We start from the raw sequence: 27,729 nt of genomic DNA, 5'->3' as shown, positions 1-27,729 counted from the left end.
TGATCATGCCCTACAAACCTCAGAGATCTCTGCACTCCTCGAACTCTGACCACTTGCCCATTCCCAATTTCCTTCTCCCCATCATTGGCAACCATGCCTTCAGCTGCCCAGGTCTCAAGCTCTCGAACATTTCCACCTCTCTTTCTTCCTTTAAGACACTCCTCAAAACCTTCTTCTTTGACTTAATTTTTAGTCACCTGCCCTCATATCATGTGAAGTGTCTCTGTGCCAATTTTTTTTTAAATTTCAGTTCTGTGATGCACCCTGGGATATTTTACTACATTAAAGGCACTGTATAAATGCAATTATTGCTGGTATTATTATTAATAAAGTGAGCAGTCCACAGACTGAATTGCTGGAAATATTAGCACTACAAGGGTTAAAAGAGAAATACTCAACATTTCTCTTTTCTCCTCTCTCCAATACTCAAATGATGCTGAGTTTACCCAACTGATACAACTTCAAATTCAGCAAACTTTTAGAAGCCACTTCTTAATCCTTAAAACCCAGCAGATTAGTCTCTGTATCCAGTATCTGGAAGGAGATTCGGAAACGGGTCAACTTCTATGGAATTAACTTGGGGAGAGGTGGGTTAGGTGCCTTGATGCAATGACAGATGAGGAGGTGTAAACCTTGCAGTTAAATGGTGCTTCAGCAACCAGTTTGATTTTTACAGCGAAGTACTGCTCCTTCGTCGTCCTTTTGCAGCCACCGTACGTGGGTGTAGTCGGAAGTCCTGATCTTGACGGGCTGAGCTTTCTGTGAATGGGACGCGGCCTTTTTGTGAATGAGAGCCGGGTTCGCGTTGCGATGAGATTCCCAGGCTATGTTCCACTGGTCCTCGCGCTCAGCATCTACTGTTCGCTCGCGACCGCCCAGCTGCCCCTTGTCATTAACACCTGGCCCTTTAAAGATGCGACGCAGCGAGGTAAGTGCAAGCAGGCATTGCACTGCAAAACAAAAAAGGGAAACCAAGTAGCCCTATTTGCGTACCCCTGTACATGGCATGCATTGGTACAGGGAGAGCAATTGCAAACTCGTGCACTAGTTTTTTCTTTCGGTCCTTAATCTAATTCTGTTTCAGATCAAGTTCCAGCGCAACAAAACCCTGGCATTTACCTGACAGTGTGGAAAATTGCCAAGGTTTGTCCTTGTCCACAAAAAAAAACCAGATCCAATCTGGTCAATTACCACTCCATTAGTCTATTTTCAATCATCAACAAAGTGATGGAAGGTGTCCTCAACAGTGCGGCACTTTCTCAGCAATAATCTGCTTGGGCTGATAAGTGGCAAATAACATTTGTGCCACATACATGCCAGGTAATGACCATCTCCAACAAGAGAGTATCTAACCATCTCCCCTTGACATTTAATGGCATTACCATCGCTGAATCCCTCATCAACATTTTTTTCATGGGATAAGGCTAGCATTTGTTGCCCATCCCTAGTTGCCTGGACAACTGAGTGATATGCTAGGTCCTTTCAGAAGGCAGTTAAGAGTCAACCACATTGCTGTGAGTCTGGAGTCACATGTAGGCCAGACTGAGTAAGGGCGGCAGATTTTCTTCTCTAAAGGACATTAGTGAACCAGATGGGTTTTTATGACAATCGTTGATAGTTTCATGACACCATAACTGAGACTAGCTTTCAAATCCAGATTTTTTTAAATTATTGAATTTAAATTCCACCAGCTGCTATGGTGGACATTAGCCAGCGCCTCTGGATTACGCATTTAGTGACATTACCACTATATCCTGGGGGTCACCATTGATCAGAAACTGAACTGGACCAATCATATAAATACTGTGGCTATAAGAGCAGGTTCGAGGCTGAGAATTCTGCGGTGAGTAACTCACCATCTGACTCCCCAAAGCCGATCCATCATCTACAAGGCACAAGTCAGGAGTGTGATAGAATACTCTCCACTTGCCTGGATGGGTGCAGCTCCAACAACACTCAAGAAGCTCGACACCATCCAGGACAAAGCAGCCTGCTTGATTGGCACCCCATCTACAAACATTCACTCCCTCCACCAGCGACTCACAGTGGCAGCAGTGTGTACCATCTATAAGATGCACTGCAGCAAGGCTCCTTAGACAAAACCTTCCAAACCTGCGACCTCTACCACCTAGAAGGACAAGGGCAGCAGATGCATGGGAACACCATCACCTGCAAGTTCCCCTCCAAGTCACACACCATTCTGACTTGGAACTATATTGCTGTTCCTTCACTGTCGCTGGGTCAAAATCCTGAAGCTCCCTAACAGCACTGTGAGTGTACCTACCCCACACATGGACTGCAGCAGTTCAAGAAGGCAGCTCACCACCACCTTCTCAAGGGCAATTAGGGATGGGCAATAAATGCTAGTCTTGCCAGCAATACTACGTCCCTAATTTAAAAAAAATTTGTAACAGTTGGGATAGAGTGATGCCCTTTTTCTGTGTCCCGTTCTATACACAGTTCAGTCCAAGACAACACTGATTTTTAGTTCCTGGCAAGCAGGTGTTGAGTAATGCTGTAACTGTCTGGTGACCAGTTGCCAACTACAATCTGACTTGGCAGGTGCAATGTAAATGCATCATTGTGACATGTAGGAACCTAGGCCAAATGATTCAGTGGCATCGCTTCTGTTTATTGGGTGCCTAAGCCTCCAATACTGCAGGTAAGAAGCATATGCTGATTAGCAAGAAGTGTGCTACCTGCCATATTAATGTGGGTAATAAAATAGACATCTGGGACCCGTGCCTAAAATGACATATGCAAGTAATGACCTAACTCCTATGAGACCCCTAAGCCAGGCTGGCTGAGTTCAGAATAACTACGTCTACATGCGTCCTAACTTTTTTTTTCTTTGGCCTCCTTATCTCGAGAGACAATGGGTAAGCGCCTGGAGGTGGTCAGTGGTGTGTGGAGCAGCACCTGGAGTGGTTATAGAGGCCAATTCTAGAGTGACAGACTCTTCCACAGGTGCTGCAGAAAAATTTGTTTGTCGGGGCTGTTACACAATTGGCTCTCCCCTGGCGCTTTTGTCTTTTTTCCTGCCAACTGCTAAATCTCTTCGACTCGCCACACTTTAGCCCCGCCTTTATGGCTGCCCGCCAGCTCTGGCGAATGCTGGCAGCTGACTCCCACGACTTGTGATCAATGTCACAGGACTTCATGTCGCGTTTGCAGACATCTTTAAAGTGGAGACATGGACGGCCGGTGGGTCTGATACCAGTGGCGAGCTCGCTGTACAATGTGTCTTTGGGGATCCTGCCATCTTCCATGCGGCTCACATGGCCAAGCCATCTCAAGCGCCACTGACTCAGTAGTGTGTATAAGCTGGGGTTGTTGGCCGCCTTGAGGACTTCTGTGTTGGAGATACGGTCCTGCCACCTGATGCGTCCTAACTGGTGATTCTTAAAGGGACCTCTGCAGCTACAGACTAGAGATATATGGTTGTTAAAAATACTTGTATATGGAACCTGGAGTTGCAGAAGTATTTCTCCCACCAGCACATTAAAACCACAGGTCGCTGTTGATCACTGCACACCACCTCCCAACCACTGCCTCAAACCACCCCATCCAACCCTTCTCTGCTTAACTGGTTTCCCACCTCCCAGTCGCATTTCCTTCCCCTTTAATGGCTCAAAGTTTGAAGCCATCTTTGCCAGTGAGCTGCCTTGTGACATCCAGCAGGTGCCCTTAGCTCGCTGGTCTCAGGCCTGAGGCCCAATATCGCATATGCCTCGGGCCTGCCTGTTCAGGCTCCAGGATTATTCCTTACCTTAATACTCACTGGCAGGCCAGCATAATCTAATTTCTAGGCACTAGAATTCTGATCTAAACTTGACATGCAGCTATGCAAAACCCTATTTACAGATACGAAAACTTATTACCCAAGGCATCAGAGATTAGTGATAAAAGTGCAATATAATTGCATGTTGAAGCTGTTACAGAGAAGAGACTTTGGTCCCAGTGCTTTCGAGATATAGTGGAGTAACTGATTGTAACATTATAACACACCAATCCTCACTCAAACACTTATTTAATTTCTCAACACTGTGCCCACAGTGCTAGTGAATTGGTCCGTAATTGCACGTGGGAGTTAATATGCTGAATGAGGAGGGCACAGATTGAAAGTAATTGGCAGAACACAGAGGAGAAAGAGGAGAATTTCTTTTACACATGTTTTGATGATCTGCAATGCACTGCCTGGAGGAGTAGTTGAAGTAGATTCAACAGTAACTTTTGAAAGGGAATTGGATAAATACTTGAAAAGGAAGAATTTGCAGGGCTATGGGGAAGGAGTGCCACTAACTGAATAGCTCTTTCAAAGAGCTACCACAGGCACGATGGGCCAAATGGCCTCTTTGTGCTGTACAATTCTAGAAGATTAAAATGATCGGAGCAGATTTTATTAAAGAGGTGAATTTTCCTACATTCTTGTATTATTCAGGTTAAGCGTGTTTCCTTTTTGCTAAGGGGCTTGGAATGTTTAAGTAAAACGAGCACAGCAAACAGTATTGCAAGGGTGAAGATCTGATGTATGAGGTGGTGTGATTTTTTTTTGTTGGGTAGAATAGTTTAAAAAAAAAACACTCGCCATTGAAAGTAATCACAGACACCTATTCTTCTGGCATCCATTCTTCATAGCTCTGTGAATACATTTCCCTCAACTCTAAAGTCCAGGTGAAGCTGAGGATAATGCTGCTGATAATTCCTAAGCTGAGGAGGCTTTGCATCTCTTACTCCTGGATAAAGGAATAGGTCGTCATTTGAGAAGCGTTTCCCCGCTTGCCTCCAGCTTCCAACTTTTCTCCATCTCGTGCTATGTTATAGACATTACTATGGTCAGTGCTTTCTCCATTGACGTCCTAAGCTTCCAGTATGCTTTCCAGTACTGCATCCTGCTCTGTAGGTTAATCGCGTTTAAAATGCAGGCTTGCCACATAATCTTCCACAGCAATTCACACAGTCCCAGGCCCTCAAATTCCTAGTTCTGTCTTTCTTTCTTCTTGTCCAATATTCACAGCCTTTTGAAACCCATGCCTGGCATCAACTGGTCACTGTTTAGGATTTAGTTGATCTGTTCTTTGGCACTTTACATTGATGGTGTTATTTTTATGGAGTTTGAGCTATTACCTTATTACCCTAAATATCAGTTGAATCATGGGGAACTTAGTTTTGAGCTTTGGCCATTAAGCTTTTCGCTTCTATATGACTATCTTCACCCATTTGCTGCCAGGATAAGATGGCATGTGGTGATTTATTTATTTTTAACAGCATAGAAGGAGGTCATTCACTTATCAACTCCACACCAGCTCTCTGTAGAGCAATCCAATCAGTCTCATTCCTCTGCTCTATCCCCATAGCCCTGCGAAGTTTATTTCCATCAAGTGACCATCCAATTTCCTTTTAAAATCATTGATCATCTCCATTTTCACCAGCCTTGTAGACAGCGAGTTCAAGGTCATTACCAGTCGCTGCGTAAAAAAAAATCAAGCCAATCCTCGCATCATCACTGGATCTCTAGCCCAAAACCTTAAATTTGTATCCCTTAGTCCTTGTACCATCAGCAAATAAGAACAGCTTTTCTTTGTCTATCTTATTTGAACCTGCCACAATCTTGTCAATAATGGTTTCTTGGTCACCATTAGACTGCCGTGGCGATATTCAAACCCATGTCCCCACAGCACTAGCCTGAGCCTCTGGATTACTAGTCCAATGACATTACCACTTTGCCACCGCCTCCCTGGAGCCAGTCTGGTAAATCTCCTCTGCACCCTCTCAAGGACCATCACATGATGTAAGGCTAACAGGTCTGTAATTCCCTGTTTTCTCTCTCCCTCCCTTCTTAAATAATCCCTCTAAGTCCTTCATTAAACAATGCCCTTCACCTGTGTATCATTAACAATATAATTGACCTACCATTAACATTTCGAACTGTGCATTAAGTATGTATTGCCTCACCCTATCCCTTCTGCTAAAATACATCAACTCACACTTGTCTGTATTAATTTTCATCCGCCACTTGTCTGCCCATTCTGCTAGCCTATCTATTTCCTGTTGCAGTCGATTGATATCATCCTCACTCTCTGCCACACCTCCAAGTTTGGTATCATCGGCAAATTTTAAAACTTTACTCTGTATTCCAATATCCAAGTCATTTATATATATCAAAAAAGGCAGTGGTCCTAGCACTGAACTTTGGGGAACACCGTTGTCTACCATACTCCAATCTGAAAAATACCCATTTACCATGACTCACTGTTTTCTGTCTTTAAGCCAATTTTTTCATCCAAGCTGACACTGACACTCCTATTCCATGAGCCTCAATTTTGTCAACCAGCCTTTTATTTGGTGCTTTGTCAAATACTTCCTTAAAATTCATATAGACAGCATCCACTGCATTCCTGTCATCAACCTTCTCTGTTATTTCTTCAAAAAATCAGTTAGATTAGTAAAGCACAATCAGCATTTTACAAATCCATGCTGACTCTCCATAATTAACTCAACTTCTACAAGTATCAGTTGTTCTCCCCGTTTGTTGTTTCTAAAGCCGTAGCCACCACTGACATTAAACTGACTGGCCTGTAGTTACACGGAATGTCCTTACACTCTTTCTTGAATAAGGGTGTCATGTTTACTACTCTCCATCCTGCATATATTGTCAAAACTATTGAAACTTGACTTCCCTAGTGAAATCTGGCTTTTAACTTTTTTCACACTTGCACTTCTTTAATAGGATGTTATTTCCCACCCCCGACCCCCCAACCAATTGAAATTTATCTATCTTGTGTAACCTGAATTCTACTTTTTTTTGTATTAAATGGCATGTGTGTTGCATTTAGCATGGGACACACTTCATTCTGGAGGTTCAGCACTGGATGCAGTGGAGAAAGGATGCACTCTGTGTGAAATGGAGCAGTGTGATGATAGTGTGGGATATGGAGGAAACCCAGATGAGCGTGGAGAGACAACATTGGATGCTATGATTATGAATGGGTAAGTCATGTACCTGACCACTGCTGCTTACTGGAAACTTTATCTGTTTACAAAGAGGGTCCTAGGATCAAATGTGCAATCAATTACATTTCCTATCATGCCAGCCCTTTTGAAATAACACACCAAACTTCTATAAATACCAATGTGCCAAATTTCAAAATCTTTGCTTTCGTCCACCACATTTTATGTTGGTTTCCAATGACTGTACATCCACTGGATGGTATGAGGAGGGTGTGTTTCCACTTCTGCCCTGCATTCCCCAATTATTTTGGAATGGCTTATGTCTTTCCTCTCCAAATCCCAGAATTGCCTTTGATATACTCCATTTTCTTGTATGTGGTTGCATTCTGTTTTTAAAATGTATTTTAATGTAATTGCAAGTAGTTCATGATGATGAATGCAATATGTATGAATGTTGCATATTTGCACACTAGATTTCATGACATAATATATTTAATATTGTTAATGAAAACACAGCAGGCATGAACATTGAAGCCAAATTGAAAATGTAGGGAGAATGAAACCTCACAACATATCATCTGCTGATTAAAAGGTGGTATTGAGATTCATCACTGTTTAATTTTTTTTTAAACGCTCTTCAGTAACACAATCGAGGTTGGAGCAGTTGGAAACCTTCGAAGAATTAAAAGTGCCATCAGTGTTGCTCGAGCAGTGATGGAACACAGCAGTCATTCACTGTTGGTGGGGGAGTCAGGTAATCACTATTGCTTTTCCTGTTGTTTGCTGAGAAAGAATTAATATAGTGTCTTTTACAACCTCCGAATGTTCCGCCAAGTGCTTTACAGCTAATGCAGTTTTTGGAGTCACTGTTGTAATGTAGGAAACATGCACAGCAAGGTGCTAGTGACAATATCATTTGTTTGTAACTTTGGTTGAGGAATAAGCATTGACCAGAACGCAGGAAGAACTCAAAATAGTGTCACGGGATCTGTTATGTCCACGTGGGAGGGAAGACAGGGCCTCGGGTTTTACTGTCTCATCTGTATATCATCTTACAGCTTGAGACATGGTCAGAGTCAGAAAGTCATTGGTTCAAGATCCACTCTGGGACTTGAGCACAAAACTCAATGCTGACACTCCAGTGCAGTACCGAGGGAATGCTGCACTGTCGGATATTATTTTCTTTTGGATGAGATGTTAAATTGAGGCCCCGTCTCAGGTGGATGTAAAAGATGTCATGACTGTATTTTGAAGAAGAGCAGGCGAGTGAAACCTGGTGTCCTGGCCAATATTTATCCCTCAATTAACATCACAAAAACAGATTATCTGGTCATTATCACATTTCTTTTTGTGGGAAGTTGCTGTGTGCAAATTAGCTGCCACGTTTCCTACATTACAACAGTGATTGTGCTTGAAAAGTACTTCATTGGCTGTAAAGTGCTTTGGGATGTCCGGTGGTCGTGAAAATCACTATATAAATGCAAGCCTTTCTTTATTTGGAAGTCACAACACCTCCAATAGTACCGCACTGGTGTCAGCCTAGATGTTGTACTCAAGTCTGTAGAATGGGACTTGATGCTGCAGTCTCAAGAAGTGAGAGTGCTACTCACTGAGCCATGGCTAATATCCCGAGAAGCAATTTCATAAATGATTGGAAACAAATGGCAAATGTAAGACAAAAAAAATGTGTAAATTTAATTACCGAATGGATGGATTGACCAATCCAAAATAAAAAGATCATTTATTTCTCGTCTTCATTGGTGTGAGTTTTAACATTGAAGCTATGGGAATGTAACTGCTTCATTTTCATGTGGTAAGGCAATTTATTTTTTAAGGTCCCAGAGTTGGTCAGTTCCTCGGAGTACACTCTTAAAAGGAATATACAGATATAGTTAATTTTGAACTCGTCTCCTTGCTATTAACAATTAGTACTGTTGGAAGGCAGAATGACCTTTTGAAACAATGTTTTGGCTATAATGTCATGGAAAGATTCATATCATAATATCAGAAAGCATGAGAAAATTATGATCAATCATATTATTATCCAACAGTATAACGTTTATTTATTTATTTACAGGGGAGAAATGTAAACCAGGTCTTTGCAAAATTTTATAAGACCTTTGTAATTAGGTTGAAACAGATCTTTAATAATTAACTAATCATGTGAGATAATGGGTAGTTGACAAAGTTTTAATGGTTCTGTGGAAATTCATGCCTGCTTCTCCATTGATGCAAAAAGAATACTATATACTGCTGAGTGGTAATCCTTCATTTCACTTAAAATTGCCATTGAAACTAAATTTTACATTGAATGTACATTGGTCAGATCTCCTTTCCTGAATGCTGCATTGATGGGCAACACTCCCATCTGTCTCTTGAGGCAATGGCCAATCTGGAACAGTCAAACCCAGGAAACCCTAGTGCAGTCTAGGGAATTTACATCCCTTATATTTCTGGTTTTCTGAGGCTAAGCTGAATTAGCTGTTGTGGGCCCATATGAATTCATGGCCTTTGCCATATCCTGTGCCAGCGCTCAGGGATGTTCATTGGGAACATGACAGACAGACAAGGCTGTACTCCTGGGTCCCGTTTTTGTTAAGAAAACATTTTTTTTAAAGAAATAAATGACATTTTTGGACTAATACTTGAATAAAAGGGGTGGGGGAAGTACTATCAAACAAAAAGTAGCCTACCCAGAGTACCTTTCCCTAATTAAAGACTTTGCACTTTCAAAGGATGTTTAAAAGGCAGTGAATTAGAAGGTTCATTACAGCAATAGTGTATGGTGTGTATTTAACAATATTAATATTCACATCATTTTAAACTTTTCATAAATATAATATTTTTTCCAACAGCATCAATTTTTGCTCAGAATATGGGTTTCCTTAGTGAAGATTTAACATCGAATAAATCTCTGTCCATACACTCAGAATGGCTAAGCAAAAAATGCCAGCCCAATTTCTGGAAGGTGAGTGTCATTTCTATAAATGACAAATCCTACTTAATACATTAGATTCTTTTCAGATGGGAATGAAATGAAATGAGAATAAATAAATAACATTACTGTCAACCATTGTGAATAAAATTGATTTTCACAGAATGTCTCACCAAATGCTAAATCTTCTTGTGGACCATACAAGCGAATAAAGAGGGTACATTTAAAAGAACGTAGAATGCCAGCAGAGGCGTTCAATGTCCACAACCATGATACCATTGGTAAGTCCTTTCCTTATTTTGATAGCTGTAGATATGTTGTCTATAGAAACTAAACAGGATTTTTAGCTTGAATGCACTTTGTGCAGCTGTGAGGAGTTATGCATTCATGTGTGATTTCACTTACTTGCTGATTTTGAATTTAGGTATGGTTGTGATTGATAAGAATGGAAGTATAGCTGCTGGGACGTCTACTAATGGTCTAGCACATAAAATCCCAGGGTATGTATTCTTGTGTTTTAAGCTTCCAGTGAACATCTTTCTCTTGCACAGTAGCATAAGAACCATAGAGTAGATAACATTTGTGCCAGCAGCCCGATCTACTTTTAAAGTTCTTTTAATCTAAGACTATATCCTCATCAATCTTATTGACAAATTGGAGTGAATCTCAGTCAGTATTTTGGTTTGACTATTGTATATAATCATTATTGGATTATGGGTTACTGTAAGATGACTTCTTGTTTGACTACCTTTGGTATGCTACTTCTATCATTATTTTCTTTTACTTTTGTCATAGTTGGCATAATGCTGCAGCTAAGTAGAAATGTAAAACTAAATTGATAGAACAATAACAGTCTGGCTGACAATCCACTCTGCTACCTGACTGCCCAAGCAGTGAATTTGAAAATTACCCCCATACTTATAAAATTCAGACTGTTTAACAGATGGCTGTTTATTGGTCCCAACATATGTTTTTAAAGGTGTTTCAAACAGTTCCACAAATAACACTATGCACAGCATCTGTAGTAGTGTCATTACCTTGCATATTAATTGAAGAATTTTATTTTAAAACTCAGTGTTAATATCCCTTGCGAGCTCGTTAACAACAACATTATTTATTTTGCGCCTCTAATGTAGTAAAATGCCCCAACGTGCTTCACAAGAGCATCATCAAACACAATTTGACACCAAGCCTTATGAGATATTAGGGCAGATGAAGAGGAGCATCTTAAAGCAGAAAAGTGATGTAGACAGGTTTAGGGAGGGAATTCCAGAGCTTAAGGCCTTGGCAGCTGAAGGCACAGCCACCAATGTTGGAGCGATTAAAATTGGGGATGTTCAAGAGGCCAGAAAGGGAGGAGTGCAACTGAAGGGTTGTAAGGCTAGAGGAGATCAGAAATAAAAACAAGAAATGCTGGAAATACTCAGAAGCTTTGGCGGCATCTGTGGAAAGAGAAGCAGAGTTGACATTTCAGGTCAGTGACCCTTCATCAGAACTGGCAAAGGTTAGAAATGTAATAGGTTTTAAGCAAATAAAGCGGGGGTGGGGCAAGTGATAGCAAAAGGCAAGGTGTTGATAGGACAGGGTCACAGAGAATAACTGACCAGGCAAGGTGTTGATAGGACAGGGTCACAGAGAATAACTGACCCAAAGTGATTCCTGACAACGCAGCGGCCCGCTGATGTCATCGGAGTGCGCCATGCTGCACACGTGTGCAACTACATCTTGCTAGGACTAAGTGGCGCATGCGTGGGATGATGTCATCGCGCAGCGCCAACTTCATCGCATATCCGTGCATTGTCCATCTTTGCGCATGTGCGATAAAATGTCATCGGGTATCCATCCCCCCACTCGGCTGGAGGAAGCTGCTGAATGGGAGATATTGAGGCTGGAGCTCGATACCCGTCACTTGCTATCGCCCCAGTAGCCGCGCTTCCCCCTCGGCAACTCGCTCCAGGCCTCGACCCTTCCTCCCCTCAGCCGCTCGCTCCAGACCTCGCTGCTCCCTCCCACTGCCCCCTTCCAGCCACTAGCTCTGGGCCGCGCCGCTTCCCTCCTCTCAGCCACTCTCTCCTATGTCACCCGTCACCCCTTGCGGCCCGCCTTGCTTCTTCGGGTGATGCCTGGAGACTGATCAAATGTGGGAGCGAGTAGTCGAGAGGAGGAAAGCGGCGCAACCTAGAGCTAGCGGCTAGGGGTGTGGCGAACGACTGACCGACCGGAGAGCAGGGTGGTATGAGTGGGGAACAGTTGTCCAGGGAAGTGGGGGGGGTGCAGAGCAGCGAGGTTTGGAGCGAGCGACTGAGGGGGGGAAGCGGCCAGTGGGGAGGAGGGGGAGAAATCGAGTTGCCAAGGGGGGAGATCGGCCAGTGGGGCAGGAGCTAGTAGCTGCGTTCGGGTGAAATCCGTCCTGGTCAGTCATGTAAACGAATCACGATAATAAATTGGCAGCACATTTTATACTCTGCCCGATTTTCTTTTCCATTGATCCGGGTGGCAATTCACTATCTTCCAATGGAAATTGAATCATAAAATTCCTTTTGTATTTAATAGGATTACTGGAATATTAAATAGATCTGAGGATTACAGTTAGTATCCTATAACTACATAGTAGCATATTACTAGGCTTGCATCCAACTTCATGTAAGGTTAGTTTGCTAGAATGATATAGCCATAAGCATTTCCTGTGACAAATTGAGCAGCGCGGTCTTTAATCCTGGCAGCTATCTGAACATCACAGACATGACATTCAAGTTGAAGAGCTAACGGTTGTGCGCGTGCAAGTACTGTGCCACCTAGTGGTTGTGCTGTCAGCAAACACAGCTTAACTGACCAGGAGGTCATGGAGCAAAGGCAAATGGTATGTTAATGGTGTGTTGAAAGACAAAGCGTGAGTGCAGAGAGGGTGTTAATGGACAGAAAAATGAACAGCCCTGGCCCAAAACGCAAACATGAAAAAAACAGTGGGCAGGCACATGGTAAGAAAAATGAATGATGAAACAAACTGAAATAAAATATAAAGAGAAAAAAACTGAAAATAACAAGATCAGAGTTAGGGAGGGGCAAGGCCATGGAAGGACTTGAAAACGAGGATGAGGATTTTAAAATCGAGGGCTTACTTGGAGCCATTGTAGGTCAGCGAGCACAGGTGTGAAGGGTGAACGGGACTGGGTGTTAATTAGGACATGGGCAACAGAGTTTTGGATGAGCTCAAGTTTTCAGAGGATAGAACATGGGAGGCCGACCAAGACTGCATTGGAATAGTCAAGTCTAGAAGTTACAAAGGCATGGATGAGGTTTTCAGCAGCAGCTAAGCTGCGGCAGGAACCAAGCCTGGCGATGTTACAGGGATGTAAAATAGGTGGTCTTAATGATGGCAAAGACATATGGTCAGAAGCTCATCTCATGGTCAAGTATGATACTAAGTCTAGTTCAGCCTCAAGAAAGTTGCCAGGCAGAGAATGGAGTTGGTGTCTAGGCAACTGAGTTTATGGCAGCGACCAAAGACAACATTTGTTTGGAAAAAGGTTTTTTTTTTTTAAGAGAGATACAGCACTGAAACAGGCCCTTCGGCCCACCGAGTCTGTGCCGACCATCAACCACCCATTTTATACTAATCCTACACTAATTCCACATTACTACCACATCCCCACCAGTCCCTATATTTCCCTACCACCTACCTATACTAGGGGCAATTTATAAAGGCCAATTAACCTATCAACCAGCAAGTCTTTGGCATGTGGGAGGAAACCGGAGCACCCGGAGGAAACCCACGCAGACACAGGGAGAGCTTGCAAACTCCACACAGGCAGTCCCCAGAATTGAACCCGGGTCGCTGGAGCTGTGAGGCTGCGGTGCTAACCACTGCGCCACTGTGCCGCCCTGTTGGATGTCAGAAAAGTAGTCTGACAATTTAGAGACTGAAGGGATTGGGAGTGGTGATGGTGAGGTAGAGCTGAGTGTCATCAGTGTACATGTGGAAACTGACTCCATGCTTCTGAATGATGTTGCTGAGAGGCATCAGATAGATTAAAAAAAAGGAGGGAGCCAAGGATAGATCCTCAGGGCAACACCAACAGTAACGATGGGGGAACAGGAAGAGAAGGTGTTGCAGGTGATTCAGTGGCTATGGCTAGATAGATAAGGATGGAACCAGAGAGTGCAGTCCCACCCTGCTGGACGACGGTGGAGGGGTGTTTGAGGAGGATGGTGTGGTCAACTGTGTACAAGTTTGAGAAAGACAAGGAGGGATAGTTTTGTCACAGCTGCATCAGATGTCATTTGTGACTTTGCCAAGAGCTGTTTTTTAAGGCAGAGGTAAATAGATTCTTGATAAGCAAGGGGGTGGAAAGTTATCGGGGGTAGGTGGAAATGTGGAATAATCAGTTCAGCCATGAACTTATTGAATGGCGGAGCAGGCTCGAGGGGTCGAGTGGCCTACTCCTGCTCCTAATTCATATGCTCGTATGTTTCAGTACTGTGACAGGGGAGGAAACCTGTTTGGAGGGATTCAAATATGGAGCTCTGGGAAAAATGGATTGGGACGCAACAGCACATTCACGGACGGGAGAGAAAGGGAGATTGTAGATGGAGCAGTGGTTTGCAATGACGGAGGCGTTGAGTTTTTTTTTGCGAAGAGGGCTGATGATGACATATTTGAAGGAGAGGGGACAACCCCTGAGGAGAACCATTAATAATATCAGCCAACATGGGAGCTGGGAACGGAAGTTGGGTGATTAGCAGTTTAGTGGGAATAATGTCAAGGGAACAGAAGGTGGGCTTTATGGACAAGATGAGCTTGCAGAGGGCATGAAGGGAAAAGGAGAGAAACTAGGGAAAGATGCAAGTTCAGGGCTAGGGCAAGGGAGAACCTTAGAGGAAATTTGGGCCAGTGGGCGAGGGAAAGAGAGTGAAGCAGCAGAAGACGCTGATCGGACAGTTTCAATCTTAGTGGCAAAGAAATCCATAAGCTCCTCACTTGTTGTTGGAGGTGAGGGTGGAGGAGACATGGGAGAGGGGTTTATAAAGACCGTTTGCAGTCGAGAAAAAAAGTTGGTGGCTATCTTTGCATCCCAGTATGATCCTGAAATGGTGAGCAGTTTTGGCAGATGAGAGCAGGACCTGATAGTGCTTTATGTGGTCTAGCCAGATCTGTCGGTGAATGACTAAACCAGTGTCACACACAGCAGAAATGTGATGGTACAACAATCATGGACTGATTCTGAAGAGTTATGAAGAATGGATTTTGTTTTTAAAAAATGAACCTTCATTTTAAAGAGTGAACAATGGTCCAAAATGGCCACCGAAGAAAAAAGAATTGGCCTTTTGTGTATTCAAACTGTCTGACAAAGACAAAGGTCAAATCTTCAAAGCTAAGAGGTGTCAATTGAGCCCATCCTACACCCATCCTAAAACATTCCAGAATTCAGTGTCTTCTTCTGAAACAAAGGAAGTGTGAAGTAGCAACGTCCTGGGCTATTGTGTGATCACCATGGGAAAGAAACAAGAGCATCTCTCAACAGGAGGTGAGAGATAACAGTGTGATGAAAACCACACCTGCCAAAAAATGAGACATATTAATTTTGTCATATAGAACATTATTTTTGAACTGTTACTGGACTTGAAATAACTTGTTTAAAAAAGCCACAACCGTGGCTGAAAACATGGCTGCACATTTGCCTTCTAAAACACAGCTGCTTGAAGAAGACAATGGGAGTCCTCCCTGATTCAATTAGCCAGATGGAATTTTGTCAATAGTGATGATCAAGAGACATTGAATATGTTAGAGCCAGCATTCCACGCCCCCCTCCCCCCAGAGTGTCTAGTAAGCTTGGGGGAATCCACAAACCTCACAGGAGAGACTGTTTCAAATAAGGAGCTAGTCACATGACCAACCTGTCCAGTCTGGGGGTTGTTTGAATTGTGCCACACAGAAATGAACAGACAGCAATTTGAAGAAAAAAAAGAAGGAAGGTCTCTCTCTGTCTCTTTCTCTCTCACACAAAGTTCCAGGGACCCATGAAAGTAACTTAGGCCTCAAGACAGAAGACCAGCAAAACAAGTTTGAAAGTGTGCACTGGACCCCAACAAGAACTGCAAGACTTAACTTCAATCAAAGATTTTACATCTAACTCAAAACTACTAACTGAACTCCAGCTATTGCTTTGAACCTTTCCCCTTCTTTCTCCCCCTCTGTCTCTATTTGCGTGTGCTTATTGCGTATGCGTGCTAGTGTGATCGCGTCACATATTTTTAGTAGTTTTAACTGAATTAGAGTTTTAAGGTTAATTAACTTACATCTTTCTTGTTTAAATCTGAGAAAACCTGTCTGGTTGATTTCTTTGCCATTACAATTAGAGACTCTGAGAGGTAAGCTAAAACACGGTATTTTAAAAGGTAAACCCTGTTACGGCCAAACCAGGAAGAGGCTGAGAGGGGGAGCCCTAGACCCCTTTCTCACCCGGTCGTAACAACAGCTATACCTTAAAAGAAAAAGACAGCCAGAGAGAGAGGCAACATCCTAGCAGCTTGTGTTCCTGCCAAGCCAGAAAGCACGCCAGCCCTGCTGCAGAATCCAACATCTACATTATTCAACAGTGAAAGCTAGAAATAACCCACCATCTTCAATTGAACCTTCATTCAAGAGAGAAATTTACAATCATTTCAGGCCTGAATTCCACTGAGAACTGGATTTCCAAGAAAATTCAACAGGTTTATCGTCACCTTCCCCCCCACTAAAAGTCACCTTTTTTCCTTTCTATATCTGTTTCTTGTGTGTGCGCATGTGTGTATGCGATCGAAAGCGTGAGTGAAACAATTGACTTTCTGTTTTTAAAACCTACAAGAAAACCTGTCACTGTCTGTTTATTTGAAAAATAAAACAGCAACGGGCTAAAATCTAATATGAATACAATTGCTGCAGTCAGGTGGGGAGCTGAACAGTGGGAACCATCCACGTTGCACCACGTGCTTGTAACATCAGTTGGTTGCCATATCCATTCAAGTTTGCATTCCTTAGACTTAAGGAAACAGGAATGAGGGCTGTACCAGGGAATGGCCAGAATGAGGGAGAGTAATGGTTTTAATGGGGATTGGAACATCAAAGGTGGAGGTGAAATGGGATGTTGAGTTGCTAAGACAGGAAAGTCCCAGGTTCAATACCTAGTTTGTGTTTAGTTAATGAACTTTGCATTTCTCTTATGCATCCCCAATTTCCTTCACTGCACCATTGGCAGCTGGGCCTTCAGCTGCCTATGTTCAGCTCTGGAATTCCCTTCGTAAATCTCTTTGCCTCTCTACTCTCTGTTTTAAGATGCTCCTTTAAAATCCACTTTTTTGACTAAGCTTTTGATTACCTGTTCTAATATCTCCTTTATTTGGCTCATCAATTTTTTTAAATAATCGCTCCAATGAAGCGTCTTGGAATGTTTTGCTACATCAAAGGCGCTTTATAACTGCAATTTGTTGTTGTAATATTGTAGCTGCCTGCCTGCAGGTCTTCTAACTATTTGTGAGGTGGGGCGAGACAGAAATTGTCCTGGTATATAAATATAATTTCAGTCCCTCCCTCACTATCATAGAATAATGTCTCTTGGGATAATGAAAGAGAACCCATTACAGTAGATTCAACAGTAATGGTAGGATAATACATTGCAACAGAGATGAAAATAAAATCACTTTATTTAAAAAAAAATAAAGATATAGTACTACAACAGGTTAGATGGTGCTGTTACGGCGAGGTGTGGATGGGGTCTCAGGCTCCCCTTTCGTCCCGTCTCTGGTTTGACCGCAACAGAGTTTATCCTTTTTTAAAACAGTGATTGAACTTACCACCTCAGTGAGCGCTTGCTTCTGTTCCTCTAATGTAATTGCAAAAGACCCAATCAGACAGGTTTTCTTGAGTTTAAACAAGAAATATATAAGTTTATTATACTTAACACTCTAACCCAGTTTAAAATTACCAAAAATACGCTACACAGTCACGCACACATTCACATGAGAGTCACACACAAACAAACACATACATAGATTACAGAGGGAGGTTGGATTAAAGTCCGGAATAAATGGTATTCAAATACGGTATATTAGTCCCATAATCCTCAGCTGAAATTGCAGTCCTGAAGTCCTCGCTGGGCCATGTGCACAGTTGTGGGCTTGCTTTTCTCAGGCAGAAGAGGAGTTTGATTCTTGTTCCCTGGTTGCTGGCTGTGGCAGTCTGTAGGCTTGAGGGAGTTCCCAGTTGCAGCTGGATTTTCTCTTGCTATTTACTGGCGAGAGAGAGAGAGAGAGAGAGACTGCTTCGTTAATAGCTTTTCCGTTACTCTGTCTATGCTCTCTGTGTGACAAAGCTTACAGTTTCTCCAGAGCTGTGCAGGCAGTCACACGACACTATCAAGCCATTTTGTTCTTTTAATGTTTTTCTGGAATCCTCTCTGAGATTTAAGGTGCTACACCCCAAAATGTCCAGTCACACTTGGAGGGGGTTGACTCTTTCAAAGTCAATGGGTATAGATGGCCCTGACAACCATGTTAATGAGGCCATTCTAGGGAATTTAATCACTGAGAGCATTCCATTGTTCAGGCTAGGTTGAATGAGACTTGTCATCTCTAGTTTGATCTTTTGGTGTTTCAAATGTAAATTGCAGTGGCCATCTTGGCTGCCACCTTTTCTTTTAAAGATCCTTGTAAGATTTTCCAGTAAAAGTCTAATGTAAGATGCCAACTGATGAAATTAATATTTCCCATTTGGCACATAGGGTTTTCATGACAGTGCCCAAATTTCTCAATATTTGACTTCCCCTTTACAGTGCACCACTGTTCCAGTTTCAACTTAACCCACCTCTGGAGTAAGTGTTTTACAATATGCCCATTTGAGAACAGTTTGGTCTGATTGCTTGGCAATTCCTTGTATCCATTTGGTGCTTCACCATATAGTCCATTGGACATCAGAGACATTCCCTCTCTGCTTAGAAAATCATGGGGTGGGGAATGGGAAACCTGTTCACTGGCGAATCCTTTGCTACAATAATTTCAACAGGGCTAAATTTTGTTCAGCTCCTGACATCAGGCTCCGTGGCGGGGGACAGGGTGGAAGATCAGAGTGGCAGCGGCACGGCTTGCTGGGCCCGAGCTTCCTGGCAGCGACGAGGCTCTGGGGCAGACTCCCCTGCCACTCGGTGGCGGGACCCAACTTTAAATAATTAAATAAAGGTCCTGAATACATTCAAATACGATTCTCCACAATACTACATGCAGTTTGGGGTCTTCCATGCGACGGGCGGCATTCACGCACCTTCACTTTCCCGTCCAGGGAAAGCTGGTGCCACTGAGGTGGGGAAGGGGGGACCTTAGGATTTTTAGTGTAGTTGTGGGGGGGGAAACAGGGTCAACTCTGTATTTGTAGTTGGGGGGGAAGGGGTGAACTATACAATCTAAATGTTTTGAGGGGTGGGAGAGGCCAACCCTGCAATCTAAGTGTTTTGGGGTGGGGGGAATGGGGTGTACAATTATTTCCGGTGTAGTGGAGGTGGGGCGCGGGTACTGGGTTCAACTCTGAGGTCTCTGGGCAGGTCTGTCAGCCCTAGTGATTTTGGGGGGGGGGGGGGGGGCGGTGGTGGCACGCCCTGCATATTTAAATGAGCCGTCACACGCAAGATTTTGGCGTCCGTGCATGCCGGCTGCCATTTTTTTCACGGGAAAACAAAATTCAGCCCCTAATCTCTAGGGTCAATCCAGTTGTATATTTGTTCAAAATAATAATGACCATTCTATTTCTATTTCTTACAGCCGTGTGGGGGATTCACCAATAGTTGGAGCAGGTGCTTATGCCGATAGCACAGCTGGAGCTGCTGCTGCCACTGGAATGGGAGATATTATGATGCGATTTCTTCCGAGGTACACCATTCTGACCAAATTTGTTTTCGTTGTACTTCAGAAATAGGAAAGATCAGACAGGAGGCAAACGCAAGCCAGTCTGAAATGGATTTGGAGTGCATGCATGTAAATGCACATCGCATAGCAAATTATGGTTGGTGAGCTGCAGACACAAGCCACCACACGGGGCATTAGTCCAGATTTTGCAGTTAGCGGCGAAGGAATGGCACTTGCTGTACAAGAGACCTCACCATTTACCTCACTGACATCTGCCCACAAAAATCTGACCATCTTTAAAGCACAGACTTCCTCAAAGCCAGTGTTTGTTCCAGCATGGTGCCTTTTACAGGGCATCTGTGGTTTCTGGGATCAGGGCAAGCAGCAATGAGGTTAGGTTTAGTCAAAAATTATTTTATAAAAAAATTTGTAAAACAAATTTTCTTCTGAGGGAATCAGACTCCATAGTTGCAAAGTTATTTTTTTAGGGCCAGGGAGGTTGTTCAGCAGGAATTATCATTCATCACATTGTTAAAAACTCATCTATTCCTGAATGAACCAGCCCTAACATTTGCAGCCATCTTTAGTGTGGAACTAGTGGGCAAGTACAGCAAGTTGATGCTGTTGCATTAATTTGAATGCAGAGTCTGTTGGTGAGGATGGTAACAGTTCTTCCTGTGTGGAGCAGCAGGGTATCTCTGGCAGAAACTTCTGGATTTTGGCATTTGCCTCTATATGTGTGGACACCAGAAACTGCTGTCCAGTTTACTCCATAACAGTGAGCACTGATAACCTCACTGTTATTATTATAGCAAAATTTGGTCCTATGATATAGTGGTAATATCAGAGACTTGGCTTAAAGAAGGGGAGGATTGGGAATTTATTATTCCTGGCTACAAGGTATTCAAGGAAGATAAGGAATGATTGGGTGGAGGCATTGATGGAAGATATTATTATAGCACTGGAGAGGCATGATGTAGTTGAAAAGAATAGAGGAAGTATTACACTACTGTGTGTATACTACAGATCAGCAAATAGTGGGAAGGGGCAAATTGCAGAAAGATGCAATAACCATAAAGTAGTCATATTGGGGAAGTTCACTTATCATAATTATAGACTGGAATGGTAACACACATACATACGAACGTATGAATTAGGAGCAGGAGTAGGCCACTTGGCCCACCGAGCCTGCTGTGCCATTCAAAAAGATCATGCTGATCTGATTGTAACTGCAACCCCACATTCCCGCCTACCCCTGATAACTTTATACCCCCTTGCTTATCAAGAAACTAGCTACCTCTGCCTTAAAAATATTCAACGACACTGCTCCCACCACCTTTTGAGGAAGAGTTCCAAAGACTCAGGACCCTCTGAGATAAAACATTTCTCCTTATCTCTGTCTTAAATGGGTGACTCCTTATTGTTAAACAGTGACCCCTAGTTCTAGATTCTCCCACAAGAGGAAACATCCTTTTCACATCCACCCTGTCAAAACTCCTCAGGATCTTATATGTTTCAATCAAATCGCCTCTTACTCTTCTAAACTCCAGCAGTTATAAGGATAGCCTGTCCGACCTTTTCTCATAAGACAACCTGCCCATTCCAGGTATTAGTCTAGTAAACCTCTGAAATGCTTCCAATGCATTTACATCCTTCCTTAAATAAGGAGACCAATACTGTACACAGTACTGCAATGCCCTGTACAGCTGAAGCATAACCTCCCTACTATTGTTCACAATTCCCCTCGCAATAAACAATACCATTCTATTAGCTTTCCTAATTACTTGCTGTACCTGCAAACTAACTTTTTGCGATTCATGCACTCAGACACCCAGATATCTCTGCATCTCAGGACTCTACAATCTCTCACCATATGCTTCATTTTTATTCTTCCTGCCAAAACGGACAATTTCATACTTTCCCACATTATGCTCCATTTGCCAGATCTTTGCCCACTCACTTAACCTATCTATATCCCTTTGTAGACTCCTTATGTCCTCTTCACAACTTACTTTCCTATCTATCTTTGTGTCTTCAGCAAATTTAGCAACCATACCTTTGGTCCCTTCGTCCAAGTCATTTATATAAATTGTAAAAAGCTGAGACCCTAGCACTGAACCCTGTGGCACACCACTCGTTATATCTTACCAACCAGAAAATGGCCCATTTATGCCTACTCTGTATTTCCTGTTAGCTGGCCAATCTTCTATCCATGCCAATATGTTCCTCCTTTATGCACCTTTATCAAATGCCTTGTGGAAATCTATTTACAATACATCCACCAGTTCCCCTTTATCCACAGCAAATGTTACTTCAAAAAACATCAATAAATTGGGTAAACATGATTTCCCTTCCACAAAAACATTGACTCTTTATGATTACCTTGAATTTTTTTAAGTGCCCTGCTATAAGGTAATAATAATAGCTTCTAAAATTGTCCCTATGATGGCTGTTAAGCTAATTGGCCTGTAGTTTCCTGCTTTCTGTCTCCCTCCCTTTTTGAATAAAGAAGTTACATTGGCTATTTTCCAATCTAATGGAACCTTCCCAGAATCTAGAGAATTTTGGAAAATTAGAATCAACGCATCGACTATCTCACTAGCCACTTCTTTTAACACCCTAGGATGAAGTCCATCAGGACCTGGGGACTTGTCAGCCCGCAGTTCCAATAATTTGCTCAGGACAACTTCCCTGGTGATTGTAATTTTCTTGAGTTCCTCCCTCCCTCCCTTCTATTTCCTGATTTCTGGGATGTTATGTCTATCCTCTATAGTGAAGACCGATGCAAAATACCTGTTCAATTGATCTGCCACCTCCTTATTTTCAATTATTAATTCCCAGACTCACTTTCTATAGGACCGAAGCTCACTTTGTTAACACTTTTCTTTTTTAAGTATCTATAGAAACTCTGACTATTGTTTTTTATATTCTAGCTAGCTTTTTCTCGTACTCTAATTTTTCCCTTCTTATCAATCTTTTAGTCATTCTTTGCTTTTTAAAAAATATTCTGTCCAATCTTCTGACCCACCCATCTTTGCGCAATTATATGCTTTTTCTTTTTTATCTTTAACTTTTTTAGTTAACCACGGATGGTGGATCCTTCCCTTGAAATTTTTCTTTCTAGTTGGAATGTATCTATTCTGTGTATTCTGAAATATCCCCCTATATGTCTGCCACTGCATCTCTATTGACCTATCCCTTAACCTAATTTGCCAGTTCACTTTAGATTGCTCTGCTCTCTCACTGTTTCCTGCCACCGCTGCCGCTGTTTTAGGGCCTTTGGGTCTCTCTATCGCACTGTTGCCTGCCATGGCCTCCGGGTCTCGCGTTCTCTCCAGTAACAGTGTAATGGGCAAAGAGAGGAGAAATTCCTGAAATGTGTACAACAGAACATTCTTGATCAGTATGTTTCCAGGCCAACAAGGAAGGAAGTAGTGCTCGATCAAGTTCTGGGGATTGAGGTGTGACAGATAGAGCATATTTTGGTGAGAGAATTTCAGGAATGGTAATCATCCGGTTTAGAATAGTCATGGAAAAGGACAAAGTGCATTCAAGCATAAAAATATAACTGGAGGAGAGTTAATGTCAGTGAGTTGAAAAAGCTGATTTGGATTGGAATCAAAAATTGGTCAGCAAAACAATAATTGAAGAATGGGAGATCTTCAAATAGTTGAGGAACAAAGTAGACACATTCCCATGAAAAGGAAAGAAAGGGCATCCAAAGATAGAGAGGTAGCGTCTCGGGAGAGACCAAGGCTAAGGGAGTAAACCCTAACAGAAAATCCGGAGCGGAACCCCGTAGGCGGTCATGTGTCACCTTTGGCATGTTTCCGGCAGTTCCTGCAGCCATACCGGTGCCAAACGTCGTGCTTTGCACTCCTTTGGACCCCACCAGAAAGGCCGAGAGGGGGGTTTTGACGATTGGGCAACTCTCAACCTCCATACATTTGCCCAGGTATGCGCCATGGAGAGGTCACTCCATAGTTGCCTCACAGCGACTGAAACAACACGGAAGGCAGCAGTTACGGGTTATAAGTCCTGCTCAATTGGCGTAGAGATTGGGCGCCACGGGTTGCTTTTGTCGGTGGGAGAGGTCATCGCACCTCACTGGACAGCTACCGCCCGCCTCAAACCGGGCAGCCCCCGGTCAATAAGGTTCTGTCCCGCCACAGTCCACCTGCTTCAATGGGTGCTTGGAGCTCAGGGTCATTGCCCGAAAGGTGGACTGCAACACCGCACCAAACAACATGAAAAAAGGAAAGAAGGTACCAGCCCTTTGCTTTGCAAGCTGGAACGTCAGAACTATGTGTCCTGGCCTGTCGGAAGACCTTACACAAATCAACGATTCTCGGAAGACCGCCATCATTAACAACGAGCTCAGTAGACTCAATGTGGACATTGCAGCACTTCAGGAGACTCGCCTCCCCGCGAGTGGCTCTCTAGCAGAGCAAGACTACACCTTCTTCTGGCAGGGCAGGGATCCTGAAGAACCAAGACAGCATGGAGTGGGCTTCGCCATCAGAAACTCCTTGCTCAGCATGATAGAGCCTCCCTCAAATGGCTCGGAACGCATACTGTCCATCCGACTGCTCACCACCTCTGGTCCAGTACACCTACTCAGCATCTATGCTCCAACACTCTGCTCCCCACCTGAAGCTAAAGACCAGTTCGACGAGGAACTCCAGAACATCATTAGCAGCATCCCCAACACCGAACACCTGTTCCTGCTGGGGGACATTAATGCCAGGGTTGGGGCCGACCATGACTTATGGCCCTCCTGCCTTGGGCACTATGGCGTTAGAAGGATGAATGAGAACGGGCAGAGACTGCTTGAGTTGTGCACCTATCATAACCTCTGCATCACCAACTCGTTCTTTCACACTAAACCCTGTCACCAGGTTTCATGGAGGCACCCAAGATTGCGTCGTTGGCACCAGCTAGACCTCATTGTCACAAGGCGAGCCTCCTTAAACAGCGTTCAAATCACACGCAGCTTCCACAGTGCGGAGTGCGACACCGACCACTCCCTGGTGTGCAGCAAGGTTAGACTCAGACCAAAGTTGCATCATTCCAATCAGAAGGGCCACCCGCGCATCAACACGAGCAGGATTTCTCATCCACAGCTGTTACAAAAATTTCTAAATTCACTTGTAACAGCCCTTCAAAACACTCCCACAGGGGATGCCGAGACCAAGTGGGCCCACATCAGAGACGCCATCTATGGGTCAGCTTTGACCACCTACAGCAAACGTGCGAAGAGAAATGCAGACTGGTTTCAATCTCATAATGAAGAGCTGGAACCTGTCATAGCCGCTAAGCGCACTGCACTGTTGAACGACAAGAAAGCCCCCAGCGAGTTAACATCCGTCGCACTTAAAGCAGCCAGAAGCACTGCACAAAGAACAGCCAGGTGCTGCGCACATGACTACTGGCAACACCTATGCAGTTATATTCAGCTGGCCTCAGACACCGGAAACATCAGAGGAATGTATGATGGCATTAAGAGAGCTTTTGGGCCAACCATCAAGAAGATCGCCCCCCACAAATCTGAATCAGAGGACATAATCACTGACCAACGCAAACAAACGGACCGCTGGGTTGAGCACTACCTAGAACTGTACTCCAGGGAGAATGTTGTCACTGAGACTGCCCTCAATGCAGCCCAGCCTCTACCAGTCATGGATGAGCTGGACATACAGCCAACAAAATCGGAACTCAGTGATGCCATTGATTCTTTAGCCAGCAGAAAAGCCCCTGGGACGGACAGCATTACCCCTTAAATAATCAAGAGTGCCAAGCCTGCTATACTCTCAGCACTATATGAACTGCTATGCCTGTGCTGGAACGAGGGAGCAGTACCTCAGGACATGCGCGATGCCAATATCATCACCGTCTATAAAAACAAAGGTGACCGCGGTGACTGTAACAACTACCGTGGAATCTCCCTGCTCAGCATAGTGGGGAAAGTCTTTGCTCGAGTCACTCTAAACAGGCTCCAGAAGCTGGCCGAGCGCGTCTACCCTGAGGCACAGTGTGGCTTTCGTGCAGAGAGATCGACCATTGACATGCTGTTCTCCCTTCGTCAGATACAGGAGAAATGCCGCGAACAACAGATGCCACTCTACATTGCTTTCATTGATCTCACCAAAGCCTTTGACCTCGTCAGCAGACATGGTCTCTTCAGACTACTAGAAAAGATTGGATGTCCACCAAAGCTACTAAGTATCATCACCTCATTCCATGACAATATGAAAGGTACAATTCAACATGGCGGCTCCTCATCAGACCCCTTTCCTATCCTGAGTGGCGTGAAACAGGGCTGTGTTCTCGCACCCACACTTTTTGGGATTTTCTTCTCCCTGCTGCTTTCACATGCGTTCAAGTCTTCTGAAGAAGGAATTTTCCTCCACACAAGATCAGGGGGCAGGTTGTTCAACCTTGCCCATCTAAGAGCGAAGTCCAAAGTACGGAAAGTCCTCATCAGGGAACTCCTCTTTGCTGACAATGCTGCTTCAACATCTCAACTGAAGAGTGCCTGCAGAGTCTCATCGACAGGTTTGCGGCTGCCTGCAATGAATTTGGCCTAACCATCAGCCTCAAGAAAACGAACATCATGGGGCAGGATGTCAGAAATGTTCCATCCATCAATATTGGCGACCACGCTATGGAAGTGTTTCAAGAGTTCACCTACCTAGGCTCAACTATCACCAGTAACCTGTCTCTAAATGCAGAAATCAACAAGCGCATGGGAAAGGCTTCCACTGCTATGTCCAGACTGGCCAAGAGAGTGTGGGAAAATGGCGCACTGACACGGAACACAAAAGTCCCAGTGTATCAAGCCTGTGTCCTCAGTACCTTGCTCTATGGCAGCGAGGCCTGGACAACGTATGTCAGCCAAGAGCGACGTCTCAATTCATTCCATCTTTGCTGCCTCCGGAGAATACTTGGCATCAGGTGGCAGGACCGTATCTCCAACACAGAAGTCCTCGAGGCGGCCAACAACCCCAGCTTATACACACTACTGAGTCAGCGGCGCTTGAGATGGCTTGGCCATGTGAGCCGCATGGAAGATGGCAGGATCCCCAAAGACACATTGTACAGCGAGCTCGCCACTGGTATCAGACCCACCGGCCGTCCATGTCTCCGCTTTAAAGACATCTGCAAACGCGACATGGAGTCCTGTGACATTGATCACAAGTCGTGGGAGTCAGTTGCCAGCGATCGCCAGAGCTGGCGGACAGCCATAAAGGCGGGGCTAAAGTGTGGCGAGTCAAAGAGACTTAGCAGTTGACAGGAAAAAAGACAAAAGCGCAAGGGGAGAGCCAACTGTGTAACAGCCCCGACAAACAAATGTTTCTCCAGCACCTGTGGTAGAGCCTGTCACTCTAGAATTGGCCTTTATAGCCACTCCAAGCGCTGCTGCACACACCACTGACCACCTCCAGGCGCTTACCCATTGTCTCTCGAGATAAGGAGGCCAAAGAAGAACAAGAAGATTGTACAATAGAGAACCAAGCTGAATATGGAAAGTACAGAGGTCTAAAAAAAGGAATGAGAGGGTCAAAGGGAGAATATGAGAATACATTAGCGGCTAACATAAATGGGAACCTAAATGTCTATTTGGCACTTGAAACGCCATAGCATACAAGGCTATGGGCCATGTGCTGGAAAATGGGATTAGAATAGATAGGTGCTTGATGGCCGGCATGGATACAATGGGCCGAAGGGCCTGCTTCTGTGCTGTATAACTCTGTGACTTAACCAATAAATAGTGGAAGCGTAGTGACGATTATGGACCATAAAGGAGATATTCTGGTGGAGACAGAAGGCATGGCTGAGGCACAAAATGAGCTCTTGGCATCTATCTTCACTGAAGAGGATGCTGCCAATGTCACAGTAAAGGAGGAGGTATTGGAGAAATTAGATTGGATAAAAATAGATAGACTTAATTAAAAGATTGGCTGTGCTTAAGT

General features: G+C 43.9%; 1 protein-coding gene across 1 annotated transcript in view; it reads left to right on the top strand.

Moving 5' to 3' along the window:
- Nucleotides 1-722: 722 nt before the first annotated feature.
- Nucleotides 723-27,729, top strand: part of LOC137368958 (N(4)-(beta-N-acetylglucosaminyl)-L-asparaginase-like) — a 42,680-nt gene continuing 15,673 nt past the window's right edge. Inside the window, exons 1-7 of the mRNA XM_068029331.1 lie at nucleotides 723-928; nucleotides 6,837-6,990; nucleotides 7,593-7,705; nucleotides 9,807-9,919; nucleotides 10,050-10,167; nucleotides 10,311-10,386; nucleotides 19,673-19,780. Coding sequence (XP_067885432.1) covers nucleotides 766-928; nucleotides 6,837-6,990; nucleotides 7,593-7,705; nucleotides 9,807-9,919; nucleotides 10,050-10,167; nucleotides 10,311-10,386; nucleotides 19,673-19,780 — 845 coding nt within the window. The 5' untranslated portion in view covers nucleotides 723-765. The remainder of the gene's footprint in view (nucleotides 929-6,836; nucleotides 6,991-7,592; nucleotides 7,706-9,806; nucleotides 9,920-10,049; nucleotides 10,168-10,310; nucleotides 10,387-19,672; nucleotides 19,781-27,729) is intronic.

This window comes from Heterodontus francisci, chromosome 4, assembly GCF_036365525.1.
Source record: "Heterodontus francisci isolate sHetFra1 chromosome 4, sHetFra1.hap1, whole genome shotgun sequence".
NCBI lineage: Eukaryota > Metazoa > Chordata > Chondrichthyes > Heterodontiformes > Heterodontidae > Heterodontus > Heterodontus francisci.
Note: the sequence above shows the minus strand (reverse complement) of the source record. Positions and strands in the feature narration are given on the sequence as shown.